The sequence below is a fragment of the Parasteatoda tepidariorum genome, chromosome 1 (genome assembly GCF_982258835.1).
Source record: "Parasteatoda tepidariorum strain Cologne lab strain chromosome 1, Ptep-v5.0, whole genome shotgun sequence".
Classification (NCBI taxonomy): Eukaryota; Metazoa; Arthropoda; class Arachnida; order Araneae; family Theridiidae; genus Parasteatoda; species Parasteatoda tepidariorum.
Genome location: NC_141755.1, coordinates 24866374 through 24883897, shown reverse-complemented (window position 1 = coordinate 24883897; position 17524 = coordinate 24866374). Strand labels below are relative to the sequence as shown.

Genomic DNA, 17524 nt, shown 5'->3' with positions numbered 1-17524 from the left:
ACAATATTTGTATTTTCCTACCACTGAGATTTTTGTTTTTATCGCCCATTATTTATATTGTGCATCCCTGTAACGAATTTTGTCATTTTGAAAATAATCAGACAGTGAAATATAAAATAACTTATTTTGCATGGTAATAATTGATAACTTAAAACATTTTGAACATTGTTTGAAATTTATCGGCTGTAGTATACGTTTTTAATAGTTATAATATTTTATAAAGCTGTTTTTTAGATAATGATAAAATTTATTTATCTAAATATGTCCAATAGATATTCAATTTCAATTTTTATCAAAGATACTATCTTAATTTCGATGAATTTTAAATCAAGTTATTTAAGTCTAACTATATTTACATTTATTAAAAAATTAATAAAAATATTTTCCATGCTTTAATGACAAGTCTTCATTTAAAATAAACATTATGAAACTATATGTTTTTCTTATTGATTCTATGAAAATGCTAAGTATAAAAATTCAAAACATAAAAAAGTATTGCCAAATATTTGAAAAAAAATATACCTGTTAAATACCTATTGGATATCCCATTTTTTATGAATGAATATACCTTTGTGGATCACATAAAAGTAAATTATAAATTAATTAAAATCGAGTTTTAATAGCCACTTTTAATGTGAAACATATTTTGCCTTTAATTAAAGACTTAGGATATAAAAAACGAATGCATTAATAAATTAACATAAAATGAGAAAATTAATATATTTATTCAATACACTTTGGTTTAAATTATGAAAAATAAATAATATTAAATCAAAAATAGTTTCCATAGCATGTTTGTTTGTTTCATGGTATCAATACTTTTAACTGAATCTTAATAACTTTTTTTTCACAAAACACAATTTACGAACTTGCAATAAAAACAAAACATGATTTAAGCGTAATATTTTACTTTTTATCAGATAGAAAATAATATGCAATAAAACCTTCAAAAAATTCAATTTTTATTTTTTTGGGAATCTATATTATAGTTCAAAATAAGCAAATATTTATTAAAAATATTAATGTCAATAAAAGTTATGAATTGCTGTATCCATAAAAAATCCCCAATGAATTGTTATGAAATGATATTTCACTAACAATGCATATAAATAGTAACTTTGTTGTGTAGCTTTAGTTTGTTGTAAAAAAGTGTTTTACTACCAATTATGTTTGGTTGCATTAACGACAATGCTGTCATTATTTCAAATAAATTTATAAATTGATTCATTTCAAGCATCATACTTAAAACATATTTAAAAATATGATAGGAACTTCCAAAAAACCTTTACACGAAACCATTTTAATTTCGTTTTTAAACAATATTGAAATAACTCGGAAATATTAGTAAAAGGAAAACTTCTTTAAAAAATTTACTTTTTGAATTATATATACCATGAAAAAATAAATGTAACAAGTAACTGTCTCTGATACGACTTTCTATAATTGGCAGTTTTACTACGCTTAGAAAATATTTTTTTTAAAACTATGCAATTAAAATTACTCAAAACTAATTTTTTTTTTAAATTCGGTTTCAGTTTTCAGTTCACTGGCAAATATTGAAAACTTTAAGAAAGAAATTTAAGCATTTTCTCAAAAATATATTTATTTAACTTTTCATTCATAAAAGTTGATGTAATTATTTTTTTTAAAAAAAATTCAAAGTCCTTAGTAATGAATCACATTCAACAGCTTAGAGATTTAAGAAAAAAACTATGCAAAAGCTAAAATATAATTTAATTTGTAGTCGAAAAAATTTCCATCTTGACAGTGCAATTATTTCCCCTGTCTTTCCAAACGACCTAACGCCCCCTCCCCCCATCTTTTTCAACATGCCTGTATTAAAGTTTTTTTTTCTGCCTCAGGGGTACTCTCTATCATATTTAAACTCTTTTCATAAAAAGAAAAGCTCGTCGTGGTGGAGATGTCTTTATCGATGAAGGCAACTTTATTATTATTTTATTTTTTATCTTCCAAACACTCTTAAGTAATAGCAGTTTAAAAACTTCCTGAAAATAAAATTTGTTGAATGCAAAAATGGGTTTGGCAGTAAAAAAAAAAATATTATCATACTTTTCCTGTTAAAGATTTTTACGAAAATATTCCATTAAAAAAAAGCAAAGTAAAAGAAAAGTTGAACGGTGAAGTCCCGCAAGCATTTTTATGGGAGATTTTATTAAGTGTCCCAAACCATTTTGACAAAGCCTAAAATAAGTTTATTTTACGACAAGACTCCCTTGTTTATTATATATATCACATGATAAGAACTCAGAAAGCAAATAGTTAATGAAATAATGTTTAATATAAAATATCTATTATTAACTTAAAAATTTTTAACACAAAAAATTTTACAAATTTTAAATAAAAAGAAAAATTTTAAAAGTAATTAATTAATTAAGATAAAAACAAATTAACCACTAGAGGACCTTATCTTTTTTTTCATTCTCATGGATATGTTTGAAAATAAAGGCACTTTCTTGTATTGTGTCAATATTGTGAATTTTAAATATATTAATACAGCAGAGTGAGCAAAACCAGGAAAACGAGACCAACTTTTATGTAGGAAATTCTTTTAATCTAACAACTTTAATCGAAAATTTTATTCTGAAGCAAGCTTATCACGGAATATTTTTTGTCGGGTTAGAGAATGCTTTTAAGCTGGATTTGTTTAATGCAAAAGCACAATATCTCATACTTATTGCTTCGTTATTGTAACTTCTAATTATTAAAAACCATCTATTTTATTAAGAAATCAACTTGGTTTTATTATGTGAAAACTCATTTAGTTAGTTTTTCTGTTAGGAAGCAAAATATATTCGAATTATTAACTTAAACATTACTCAAATATCTGCTATGCAATTTGTCAGTATTACTGAAACATATCCATAACACAAAACTATGTTTGTCTTAAATCTGATCAGCATTTCGCAGTTGATTCCTTCTAACATGAGTATTTTTGCCGTTGGTTAGTTCGACGGCTTATCATTAAATCTATAATAGTTTAGACCTATTGACAATTATGTTTTACAAAACAGCCTTTTAAAATATAATTACTTCATGAATTTAAATTGCACTTTATACGGAAAAGGGAAATATATTTTATCATTGGTCAGTTATGCTGTGTTTATAACAAGTAATTTACAAGTTAATAAATCCTATCAACTGACAGTGTAGACTTACATCATAGAACTTCAATGTTAAACAGTATTTAGATTTCAATTTAAGAAATCAGCTTAACATTAAAAGAACATTAACATTAAAATGAAAAGTTAAAATTAAAATCAGTTCATATTCTTGAAAAAATTAGAGAATTGTACTTTAAAGTGCGAAAGAATAATAAAATAAGAAAATAATAAAGAATAATTAAAAAATAAAGGAAATATAAACGAAAAATGAATGGAATTCAGAAAATCTGCTTGAGACACCCAATTTGCATTCATGAAGAAGATTTTCTGTGAATAACTGCTTAATAAAACAAAAGACCGTTATTCGTGTCCCTAAGTCCCATTTAGAAAAATGCATAAAATATAAAAAAAAAATAGATTCAATACATTAAAACTAAAACAATTTATGTACTAAAAATGAACAAAGTATACAGGTAAAAATTCAATATACTCACAAAGAACAACATACCATTCTAAAGCTTATTTAAAATTGAAGTAGACGTGAAACGCGTCAAATTAGCATTTAAAAATTACCATTGCCAAAAAAATGAACATAAAGAAAAATTTGTGGCATTAAATAGAAATAATAAATTGTTGTGGGTCGTTGTTAAAATCGTTTTATCATTTTAAGCTCTACAATCTAACCAAAATACAACGCCTTAAATTTCTGAGGAAGTGTTTTAAAGTTGATATGTCATGTAATTTTAGACACATTGTGGTGTGCGGGCACATCAACTATGACTCCGTGTCCTACTTCTTGAAAGACTTTCTTCACGAGGACAGAGAAGATGTAGACGTTGAAGTCGTCTTCCTTCATAGGTAAATATTTTTTAAACAGTTTTCTTATAATATCATCAGAACTTTAAAATTTACTTGAATTATATTATAGCAATAAAAAATTAGAGAATTATACTTGAATTGAAAAAAAAACTGAAATTGAACAAAAGAGAATGAATGCAATACAGGTCTTCTTCATAGAACAGTTGCATGCATTTATGTTGGAGCTTTTCTCTTAGTTACATGAATGCAATACAGGACTTTACTGAATGCAATACAAGGAGTTACTGTTTAGAAAAAATAAAAGTGTTATTCTTGTCTAAAAGCTGCATTTGAAGGTAGGTAGGTACTTTATTTATGTAGCATTAAAGTTGTCTATCAGTGACGGTCAGGGAAACATCTTTGAGGATAATCTAATGACATTTCAACACAATTTTGATCCTCTGCGAGTCCCGCAGTGGACTGATCGTTAAGACACGGTTCCCAGCAGATCACCAAAGTCAAGCATCACTAGCTGCTGGCTGTCAGTGTGCGGGTGGGTGACCACTTGGATCAGTCTGCGTAGGGACCGAGGGTGTGCGGTATTGGTCCTCGTTAAACTGTTCTACCGTGAAGTGCAGGTCGTCGGGCTACCGAAGCGGGGGTGCCATCCCCTCTGCAGAGGATCAAAATTGTGATGGCATGTCTTCGGATCATCCTGAAGGATGTTTCCCAGACCGTCGCCAATAGCCCATTGTGCAGCTCCAGTGCGACGTAAATGAGCTACTACTATTACTACTACTGATCCTCTGCGAAGGGGATCGAAATTGCTTTAGTAGCCCATCGGCCACCAACGAAGTTGAGCACTTCACTGTTGAACAACTTAACGAGAACTGATACCGTGCACCTTTGGTCTCAACACAGGCTGTTCAAAGTGGTTTACCAGCCGCTTGCCGATGCTTGACTTCAGTGTTCTACTTTGAACCCTGTCTTCACGAACAGTCCACTTGTTGCAAGCCGCATTTGTAAAAACACTTAAAACATGAAAAAAATTACTTCACATTCAATACATGTCAATACAAGGTCGTATAAACAGCGTGAAGATGTGGTAAACCGCATCATTTGCAATTGCCAATATAATCGCCGGATATCCATGTAGGATTTTGCTTCAATAAAATCTTTTCTTTTACGATAAGAACTTGTCTGGGTGATTTCAACTTTGCAACATCATATTCTCTTAAAATTGTATGTGCCTCAAAGTGCCCAAGTGGTCAATTAGCAGGAAAGTATATTTTAGTTCGAGTATTTTAGTTCTCGAGTCTCTGATCAAGGACAAATGAGCATTTTAAATAGTGATAACAACCTTTTACTCTGAAATGAGTAATCTAGGGCGAACTCTCTAGCTGCATACATGCAGCTAGAGAGTTAAAAACTGTTCTCATCTTAAACAGATTTTGGAATTCAGGAGAGGATTCCAGACTTCCAGAATGTTCTTAATTTCAAGGAGATTTCCAGAACTTTTTAACAAAAACAAGGAGTACTCTCTTTGCTACTTTATTTAGCAGACTGCGAAAAAAACACAATCGGTACTTTTGCGACAGTATAACATATTTTATTTTATTGTAAACTGCTGTTTGTAGAAAATGCAACACCATGAAGGAATCATCAGAATCAAATGAAATTCGCAGCAAATGTCAATTATAGGATATTATGCAAATTAATAAAGTTTCAGAGCCATCGCGCGTGCGTGGCGCGCGCAGCGCCCTCTGAATTGATGCTGAAAGCGTATAAATAAAGTGCTGTAGCGGGACGTTGAAAATAGTCTATGATTATTTGTTAGTGGCAAACGTTTAGTGAGACCTGAGTATGCCTCCACGACGGAAGAATAAGAAATTCAAGCAACTTACGGAGTTTGAACGAGGGAGGATAATCGGCCTTCGAGAAGGAGGATTTTCCTATCGCGCAATAGCAGCTCGTATGCAGCGGAACAGTTCCACAGTGATGCGAGTTTGGAAGCAGTGGACCGACGAGCACCGAACAACTCGAAAAACAGGCACTGGACGACAGAAGATGACGTCAGAGCGCGATGATCGACACCTGCTCCGCATGGCGGTGAATGATCGCACAGCTTCCTCCAGGCAGCTGGCAGCACATTGGTCTACTGCTACAGGTGTACAATTGTCGGCTTCGTCAATTCGTCGTCGTCTGCTGCGCCGTGGATTGCGTGCAAGGGTGCCATTATACAGGATTCCCCTCACGGCGGATCATCGACGGCTGCGTCGGCAGTGGGCTCTTGAGCACAGAGACTGGCGAGCTGATTGGCACCAAGTTGTCTTTTCAGATGAATCACGCTTCAATTTGTGGACCCATGATGGCCGTGTTTGTGTTAGACGTTATGCCGGTCAACGCTGCCTTCCTGAGTGTATTATTGAACGACATAGTGGTCGAACACCCGGAGTTATGGTCTGGGGTGCGATTTCGTATCATGGACGATCCAATTTGATACGAATTGAGGGTAATCTCAATAGCAACAGATACGTCCGTGAAGTGCTACAGCCCGAAGTCGTTCCTTTCCTTCAAGGCATCCCTGGAGCTATCTTTCAGCAGGATAATGCACGCCCACATGTTGCGCGGACTGTTAGAGACTTCTGTTCAGCACAACGCATGCAACTTCTTCCTTGGCCTGCTTATTCGCCGGATATGTCGCCTATTGAGCACGTGTGGGATATGGTTGGTCGGCGTCTCACTCGTGATCCGCGTCCTGCAGTTTCCAAAGACGAACTTTGGTTGCGCATACAAGCGATATGGAATTCTCTTCCTCAAGCAGATATTCAACATCTGTTTGACTCCATGCCACGTCGTATAGCAGCACTTATTGCAGCGCGTGGTGGCTGCACCAAATACTGATTTCGGACGCTTAATTTGTTTCTTTTGTTTTGAAAATTTCATCATTTATTTGTATCAGTACAAGTCGTTTCTGCATTAAATTTCATTTGATTCTGATGATTCTTTCATGGTGTTGCATTTTCTACAAACAGCAGTTTATAAACGTCGTTGAACAGCCGACCCAATTTCAGGTTTACAACTACTAATGACTCCGTAGCCTTGTAATTTTGAACCAATCCGGAAAATAACGAAATTCCTAGATCAGTACTCCCAGAGGTATGATTTGTTATGGAAACGTGGAGAACTTTGTGACTCGACAGATTTAACGTGCATCAATCACCATTTACTACACGTGGAATCTTCAGCTGACTGGGATCGAACCCCTGACTCCTTGGACATGCGCCCAGTGCTCTACCAACCAATCTATCCGGGCTCCGTATAACATATTTGATGCAAAGACAAAGTCTGAAAAATTATTTCACTGGCTATCTGCAACCCATCAGCATAATTTTTCAAAATTGCCACATCATTATAGCATAATTCAAAAAAAATCTGCACAATTTGTAGGGTTTTACTCATAAAAATATTAATTTAAATAACTTCGAAAGGTTTTTGGTGAGCATGTGATGAGGGTGAAGGAAAAAACAGCAAATTCGCTGGCCCCACAGCAATTTTTTTATGTTTCTCAACTATCTTATTGCCTAATTTCAAAATACTAGGTTGCTTTATAACAGTCTATTGTAAACATTCCCCAATGAGTGATATATGACAGCCGTAAGAGATGGTTATAAGATACTGGTAGGACGAATTACTGCCATCCTGTAAGAAAGTAGTAAACAGCAAAGAGAGAAATGTTTCTGCCATCTAAAAAAAAAACATCACGTATCAGCATTATTCAGACAATAAAGTGATGTGAGCTTCTAAAAAGAATGTTCACTTTTTGGTTCGTAGAAATTCGATAGTAAAGTTCATATAGAAAAAGGTATCAGTGAGTTGTATTTTTAAGCTGAAGGTAATTACCCAACCTCGAAATATGATCCCAATAGTTTAGTCAGGAGAGCGCGCCTAAGTTTAGTCTCCTTAATGTTAATTTTAACTTTTTCGTATTTCGTTAAATCTCGAGAACTTTTAGAGCGAATTGAAAAATTTTGACACACAATTACAAAATTCGTTTATCTAAAGATAATTCTATCAAAAAAACAATTCTATTATTATTTTTATTATTTATTTTATTTAACAATTTTCGAAAATATTTTGGGTTCTAAGGTATACAAAGTTTTACATCATTTTAAAGAATATAATTTTACAAAGCAAATTACAAAATTTGAGCATAATCGGTCAAATAGTTCCTGAGAAATCGAATTTTAAATATCTGACTCTTTTAAAGTAAATATGTTGCTGAATAGAAATATGTAGCATGGAATATTTTGAATAGAGAAATAGCACATGACTGACTTATAAATGCAATAAAATAATTTTTTTTTTAAAAATTGATGATAAAATAATTAATATTAATAATTTCTTTAGTAAGTTCTAATTACAACGTAAAAAAATCAAAAATTTCAATTTTTTGCACTTTTTACAAATTGTAGAATATTTTTGTAGGGTAATTCTTAACTCAAATAATAATGCCATATAGCACCCGAAGGTAACTCAGATCTAATTTCTTACATTTTTTATAAATTTTCTTAATCATTCAAAACTGCAATCAGCAAGAGTAGATTCAATTATATTTATGGATAAGAAACTGAGTGTATACAATAAAAAGATTCTAAACCCGGAACAGAATTTCGAAAACTTCCGGTGTATTCCTGCGCTTTTGTTATGTCTTCAAGATGATGTCTTAACAGGCTTAAGTAGATTAATCACTGAGCTTTGTGTTTAAAATTGTAATTAATTTTACCATTCATAAGATTTTTCTGTATTTTATGAATTCTAAATGTTTGAGAACAACAAATTGATTTAAGGAAATTAATGTAACAAAATAACATAGAAACTGTAAGGCTTGCAATATTTTGAGTGTTATTTTCTTAGCTAATGTTATTTCATGCATTAGGTTCTTAAAAGATAAATAATACTAAAACTTGAATTCAGCACAAGTCATTTTGTAAATAATACAATAACAATACGCTTGCTATTTTTAGATTAAGGATAAAAATTAATTAAATTTGATAGTCCGAAAGTTTTGTTTCGAATTTTAACTGATAGCGTTTCCTGTGCTTAGCTTTGTGCAGTTCTCCATCCATATATGAAAAGGCACACGGAGAAAAAAATTCAGGTAAATTTACGTTACTGATATGACATTTCTAGTAAAAAAAATAATTCTGGTATTAAAAACCAAAATATAATTCATTCATTTAATAATTTTCATATGGTAACAGTTTACCAAAAATTCTGGTTTTCAAAATTATAGCTCTTATTACTACACATTTAGTAAAAAATTCAAAACTCAAAAGTAAATTTTACCGAATTAGTGGTTTTTATGACATGCTCTAAGGCAGCAGTTCCCAAATGATGTTCCGCGAAACCATAGAGTTCCGATAGTATAAATTTTTTGAACCAGTAGCAATTTTTGAAACTTGCCATTATTTTCATATCCAAACAATAAACCATCATTTTTTTATCCAGCTTATTTATAATAAATTATTTAAGTAAAATAACAATAAAAATACGCTAATTTGTTTTAAAAAATATTTCTTCCAACTATAACATATTAAATAAATTACGATTTTTCTTAAATGCTTTATGCATTTGTAAAGAAAAATAAGAAGAAAGTTGCAATCTTATGATTAAAAAAATTTACCGCTGATCTAAGTTACCATAAAAAATTACCAAATTTTACCACATTTACCAAATTATATCTCACTCTATGAAACCATATTTTATTGTCAATTTTACTTAAATCATTACCGAAGCACTCCTGTAAGACTTTCCAGAGAAAATTTAAATTTTACCATATTCTGCTCGTTTTGGCCATGCGTTATTTCTCAGTGCATGCAAACAGGAAACTCCACCAAATTTCTTCCTCGGAAATCAAATTTTCATATAGGGGTCCTATAATCAATTACAGTTGCTGTTTCTTTGATATAAATTTTTTTTTATTTGTTTGATTTTTTTAGAAAACCTCCTGACCTAGAGTTGGAGGGTCTCTTCAAGAGGCACTTCACGACAGTCGAATTTTTTCAAGGTACCGTCATGAATCCTGTTGATTTGCAAAGAGTAAAGGTAAATATATGTTTTACGCATACTTCTTAATGTACGCATATGTTTAAGAAAAATCAAATTTCGTGGTTAATACATGTTTAATATATGCCTTTAAATATGCTCATTGGCTTACGAATAATCTAATTTCGTGGTAAATATATGTTTTTTGCATACTTTTTAATGTACGCATATGTTTAAGAAAAATAAAATTTCGTGGTTAATATATGCTTAATATATGCCTTTAAATATGCTCATTAGCTTACGAAAAATCTAATTTCGTGGTAAATATATGTTTTATGCATACTTTTTAATGTACGCATATGTTTAAGAAAAATCAAATTTCGTGGTTAATATATGCTTAATATATGCCTTTAAATATGCTCATTGGCGTACGAAAAATCTAATTTCGTGGTAAATATATGTTTTATGCATACTTTTTAATGTACGCATATGTTTAAGAAAAATCAAATTTCGTGGTTAATATATGCTTAATATATGCCTTTAAATATGCTCATTGGCTTACGAAAAATCTAATTTCGTGGTAAATATATGTTTTACGCATACTTTTTAGTGTACGCATATGTTTAAGAAAAATAAAATTTCGTGGTTAATATATGCTTAATATATGCCTTTAAATATGCTCATTGGCTTACGAAAAATCTAATTTCGTGGTAAATGTTTTATGCATACTTTTTAATGTACGCATATGTTTAAGAAAAATCAAATTTCGTGGTTAATATATGTTTAATATAATAGCCTTTAAATATGCTCATTAGCTTACGAAAAATCTAATTTCGTGGTAACTATATGTTTTATGCATACTTTTTAATGTACGCATATGTTTAAGAAAAATCAAATTTCGTGGTTAATATATGTTTAATATATGCTTTTAAATATACTCATTAGCTTACGAAAAATCTAATTTCGTGGTAAATATATGTTTTATGCATACTTTTTAATGTACGCATATGCTTAAGAAAAATCAAATTTCGTAGTTAATATATGTTCAATATATACTTTTAAATATGCTCATTAGTTAACGAAAAATCAAATTTCGTGGTAAATATATATTTTATGCACACTTTTAAATATACGCAAAGGTTTAAGAAAAGTCAGCTTGCATGGTAAATATATTTTTTATGCATACTTTTTCATATACGCATACGTTTAAGTTTTTTTTCTCGAACTCCACAACTATAATATTGAAAAACCCATCGTTTCAAACGCGAAATAGAGCTAATAAAAACGGGATATAAAAGCAAATAAACATAATATAGATGTGCTTCTAAATTATACGCGCGCAATTATTTATTCGAAATTTTAACTTAACGATAAATTAATGTGAATGTTCTTTTTCAAAACAAGCAATTAAAATATTATAAGAATAACAAAGAGGAATCTTTTTTCTTTAATTTTTATTTACTTTTTTCTTTTTATAGCATATTATTTGCGATTTAAAAGCTCATTTTTAGAACACCATAATTTAAAAGTAAAATTTTTCTCCACACGAGAACGTCATTTAGTCTTTTCTTTAATTTAAGAAAGGACACGGAAATGCTATCTTTAATTTAAAAATACTTTTAAAATAAAGAAATGTTCCGAAACTATTTAGAGAAAAGAAATGAAGTAAAATGCAGAAGCACATTAAAATCCGAAACTATTTTAATCCATTTAACCCAAACATGGAAAAAGACTAAAAAAAGATAGTTTTAATCAAATTTTTTGTATTAAATTTCAGTGCAAGAAGATGGAAAAAGTTAAATCAAAAATTGTTCAATTGTTAAATGAAAAGTTTTTTTATAATCTTTTTAAGAAAAGTCTGGATTTTTATTCAAAGCTTAAAAAGAAAAATGTGTCATTTGCAGTCCATTTTTAAATTAATAATAATAAATACAAAGCTAGAAAAAACTTTCAATCCAGTGAAAAAGTTATGAGGAAATCAAAAAGAAAATAAAAGGGATTGAAATATTTTTGTATCATTATTTTTTTAAGAAATAATGCAAAAATCAGGATTTATAATTTTATAATTATCAAAAAATAGTGACATGTACAGACTTAGTATTTCTGCCTAAATAAAAAACTAAGAGCCAACATTAAGAAAAGCATTTAAAAATAATTTTTGTGTAAAAGCCATTTTTCCAAATTACTTCAATATTCTAGTTCTCATGTATGAAACTATATTTTGACTAAGTTTTGAGTGTGTTTTATGTCATTCGTCTTCGATAGAGCGAATTTCAACTGTATTGATGACTTAAAGTTCCTCCCAATTACATAAACTCTTCGTGGGCAGTCACTCCATGAGTTCTCTTTTAGGCTGATGTATGAAGACTAACCTGGCCATTTCAAAGTTTCAGCATTGTTGTTTTGAAACAGTTTTTCGTAGAGTTATATTAATTAATTTTTACAGTGTTTGCTAATACATCAAATTTTCTCCTTCGAGAAATTCTGCATTTTGTAAAATCTGACTTCCTAGAGCGTTTTAGTAAGCTCGTAAATTCATTTCTCCCGTAACGAATGCAATTGAATCCAGGCCATTGTCAGCAAAACAATCCGAGGTCATCACAGAGCTTTCGCCTAATGAACGCTTGAGAATATTTCTATTTCTTTTTTTTTTCTTTTTTTTAAATCATGCCAATAATACTTCTATTGATCTGGTCCAGCCAAATACCATTTCCTTTCATCAGAAAAATTGTTTTTATCCATCGTTTGTGCCAGGTTACACTTGCAGGCTGAAGATTAAACGCTCTATTGTGTGCGTCTGCAGCAACTGAGGTTTAGTCAATTTTGCTGTATAAGTAAATATTTCAGGCCTTCAAATTGTGTTATGCATCGCGTTTGGTCAGGCATTTAAACTTGAGCCGCGATGTCTCAGATTCGCCTTCCAATTAGGTGAACCGGGCTCGAATCCAAGCGATGGCTGGTTGATACGAATTCCGCATCCGGCTCGCACCGACCGCAGTGCTGACGTTAAATGTCCTCAGTGGTAGACGGATCATGGGTTAGAGTCCCTTGCAGTCAGGCTAACCGTGGGTAGTTCTCGTAATCTTCATGTTACGCAAGTGCGAGTTAGTTCCATCAAAAAGACCGTCACGACGGCAAATTTCTCCCAATACTTGATCCAGGAGTTCCCTTGTCTTCTGGATTAGGATTAAAATTATAAGGCTACGGAGTTGAACATTAGCAATCGTAAACCCAAAATTGGTTCTGCTGTTCAACGACGGCTATAAAATAAAATAAAAAATATTTAAACTTGTCACTTGAATAAATTTTCCGATTGAGTATTTTCCCGACGATGTAAGTCTGTAAACGCTTCTTTCATAACATTAGATTTTTGTATTCAGCAGCTCTCCGTAATGCCAACTCTACATATATGAGAATTTCGTCACCAATTCAGGAGTGCAAGACACTGGAACCTCCTCATGTGTTGAAGGAATGGAGGAAATATTGTGGCATCAACTCAGGCATCCATACCCTTGTTTAGACTCGGCTAAAATTTCGACTCAGCTATACGGAGCTTAAGTGGCTTAAGTTGTTAACCACATGCTTATTAATATAAAAAATATTATACATCCGCATTGTGTTAGGTATCTGATGAGTGAAAACAAATCGATGAATTCGTAATCCTTATCATATGACTTAGCTTCCTGCTTTCGAAAAACTTGCCCTAGATTTTCATTGGCTGTGGGCCTAGTTGGCGCTGATAAAACCGTAATTGTTTAATCGTATTCGGTGAAAACAATCAATAAACTATTTTTCTCATTGTTAATAGTTTGAATAACACCTGATTTATTTAATTGCTGCACTGTTTTATTTGAATCTGGTTAAATAAAATTTAAATACATTTTTATTTTGTTGCTTTCTCCAAGAAATTTCTAAAAGTGTTCAATTAGAAGAATGAAAAAAATTATGAGTGTATAATTGCGTACTTTCTTTAAAAGAAATTCTTTAGTTTTCCTACATATCAGTAAAAATAAATAGAATAAAATTATAAGTATTAATAGAATATAACAAAGCGAATAAATTAAAAGTAATGAAGAATAAAATAATATTTTTATAAATATCTATAATCTCTATTTTAAATAAACCACCTAACTAAACTCAATTCCTTTCAAATATTTCATCTGTTTAATTTCGTACCATTAAAATAAATTCTTAATCCATTTATAGAAATATGTACAAATAAAGTATCGACTCTTTAAGAACGCCAGCTGGAATTTTTTTAAGCCCGTTAAATCTAATAATGAATAAAATATGAAAAAAAAGTGAAATCGCTAGCCGCAAAGTTTAATTATAAAAATAAATATATCATCGCATATTACAACTTCTGGGCCAAAATGCGGAAATTGAACTGTTTCCATAGCAACAAGCGAATAAGAAGCTGAAAATTTAATTATGTTCCCTACAGCAAATCAAATAAATGAAGTCATAGCCATTTTATCGAAGGAAAATATAAATAAGTGTTAAAAGAATCAAATTTTAATGAAAAGAAATGAAGTTTGGCGGTATTTCGGGGGTTATTATTTCAATCATTTATGAGCATTTGCGTTACACAATAACGTTTAAATCACTTTTAAGAGTACTTTAGTTTATTTAAAGCATTTTTATCAAATTTATTACGGAAAAGTGTCCAAAAATAAGATATTTTTAATGGTTGCATGTTAAATAGATGCAATGTATTTGCATTCCAAGAGAAATAAGGCTAAATAACTTATTTTATTGTTTAAAATATTACAACATTTATCATATGTCTGAAAAATATCTACACATATTTACTTATTCTTAAACAAAAAGTTGTAATAATGAATACGTGAAAATAAATTCGTACTTATCAGTTATTTTGAAGTAAAATGGTTGTAATAATATCTAGCTGTTGCCTGGTATTTTTGAATTTATTTTGTTAATCATTTGAATATTGAATATTTAGATACAAGAATGAGAAAGAACGTATATAACCAAATCTTAATGAACGAAAAATATATTAGTTTAATGTTAACGCCTCATTAGAGGTACATTAATAGTCTCTGGTAATAGGCTCATTAATAGGCTTATGATCCGTAAACAAAACTGGTTTATTATCACAAAATACTTCCACAATTAAAATCGAATGACAGATGTCAGTCGTAATCAACTTGTCTCCGCATCACAATACCCAACTTCTTAAAAGTACGTAAAAGTTTCTGACTCCGAGATAGCCATAGATACTCGCATTATATTGGTGTGGATTTTGAATCCTCCACAATCGGAGAAAGTCTAATCAAACATCCAGCCTTCAGCACGAAGATTCAAGACATAGCCCAATCTCATGATAAGCAAAGACTAAATCCACCACACCTCCTGGGCATAAAAAATAGAAGGATGAGTATGATCAATCGGTGGTCAAAACTTGAATCTAACCTATCTTGTTGTTTATTATAATTCCTTCTTGTATTGTAATTTGTCAAATTCTGATAGCTTTTTTGCATTTTCTCATTTAAATATTATTTAGCAACCCCCAATATGCTTCTTTTTTTGGTTTTAAGTTTTATTAAAGTTCTATGAATACATATTAGGAGCATATTTTGCAAACTATTCTATATTTTAAAATCGTTTTTACTTATTATTTTTTTAAGAATGAATATTTGATTTAATACTTTCATCGTGATATTAGTTTTTTATGAAGATTAATCTTAATAACGATTTTCTTAAACGAAAATTTAGGATATTTTAATATTTGTTTTATTATTCATAGAAAAAGGAATACTATTAATTTTCTTTTGAATGGTAAAATTATTATGCGGTTATCACAGAACAATTTTTTTCTTTTAAAACATTTACCCGAATGTGTATAGAAATCTCTACAGTCTGTTTGCAAATTAAGAAAAAAACATTATCCCTAAAGAGAAATCCTGTTTGAATACATGTGCACGCCAAATAGCTGCCAAGCTCCCCACGCGAGTGTGTATCAACATTTAGAAACTGATAAAAGAATAATAAATATTGTTTTCGGCAGACGATTTTCTTCTAACAAAAATAAATATTCTTTATCTTGCACTTGATTTGTTAAGGGCATGTCAGCATAAGAAGCACCATTTTTAATGGTCCAATCAAATCCAATATTCTTGCAACGTCATACAGTTTTTTTCTTTTTTTTCAAGAACAAAAGTTCTTTTTATTTATCAAAATATGTCGCCAAGTCTAGGATTCTAGCATGGCTATGAAACGATAACCTTTTTCTTAATAATTCTATTATATATATCATAAAATATAACATGAATTAAATTTCTGTCTGACGTGTTTAACATTTAAAAGCTTTTATATTGTTTTTGATAGCATATTTGTAGAATTTGATAACGAACTAAAATGGAACTATATGCAGTCGCAGATGATTATTCAAATCCTATACCATATTGGCTTTTTCTTAGTTTGCAACTGTGTATAGTCATAACTATACCTTCTTATAATATAGCCAGTTACTCTTACGTATGCATATCGTTAAAAAACCGATGAAATTTTTAAGACAACAATAAATGTATAAATAATAACAAATAAAAACTCTTTAATAAAATTAAAAAACTTTAGTAGTTTAAATATCATTTGAATAAAAAAGGAGCTGAGATAGCAAACTGGAATCGTTTGTTTTTATATTTTATGCCATTCAATTTGAAAAAAAGGTGAGGTATTTTCCCTTTTAAATTCTTTCAATATAACTCTTAGACTCCACCCCCTGTTCGCTAACGCTCCTCCAACTCCGAAAACTGCTTTAAATCGTATATTCGCTTCACACGCTTCAGTTAAACCCACTTGAAAGTGTTGGGACATAAAATTTGGCAATTATTAAACTCTTTCGATCTAATTCCTCTGTAAAAAGTTTAAATTTTTAGTAAATAATAAATTATTGTAATACATGCTTTGTCATCAACGTTTTCTTCTGCTCTTTGAGCACACTTTTTTCTTATTTTATAATCGTCGTCAAACAGCCGACCCAATTTTAGAGTTTACGGCTACTAATGTTCAACTCCGTAGCCTTGCAATTTTGAACCCAATCCAGAAGGCAAGGGGACACCTGGATCAAGTATTGGAAGAAATTTGCTTTCGTATAGCTCATCAATAATGATGCACAAACTTTTATTCTTGTTTCAGGTCCAACAAGCGGACGCGTGTTTAGTTTTAGCGAACAAATACTGCCAAGATCCCGATGCTGAAGACGCTGCCAACATCATGCGAGTCATATCAATAAAAAACTTCTCAGATGACATACGAGTCATTATACAGCTCATGCAATATCACAACAAGGTAAGAAAACAAATATTTTTTCTTGACACCAACGTTCGAAATTTATCTTTAATAACACGAAAAAATTAATATCGTTGAACTTGAAGTAAAAGTGGAAAAGTAAAAGAGAAAAAGTTTTAATTTACAAAATATAAAGAATTTCAGTTTATAATCATGATAGTTATTAGACTTACCTCTTGAGTGTTACGATTTTAATAAGTTCAATCTTTGGATAAAAAAGAAGAAATAAAATTTGCATTCGATGA

General features: G+C 30.6%; 1 protein-coding gene across 3 annotated transcripts in view; it reads left to right on the top strand.

Annotated features, from left to right (window-relative positions):
- Nucleotides 1-17524, top strand: part of LOC107437872 (calcium-activated potassium channel slowpoke-like) — a 222539-nt gene that overhangs the window by 149252 nt on the left and 55763 nt on the right. For all 3 annotated transcript variants that reach the window (XM_071180105.2, XM_087160373.1, XM_071180104.2), the window contains exons 9-11: nt 3870-3980; nt 9923-10028; nt 17127-17279. In XM_071180105.2, coding sequence (XP_071036206.2) covers nt 3870-3980; nt 9923-10028; nt 17127-17279 — 370 coding nt within the window. The remainder of the gene's footprint in view (nt 1-3869; nt 3981-9922; nt 10029-17126; nt 17280-17524) is intronic.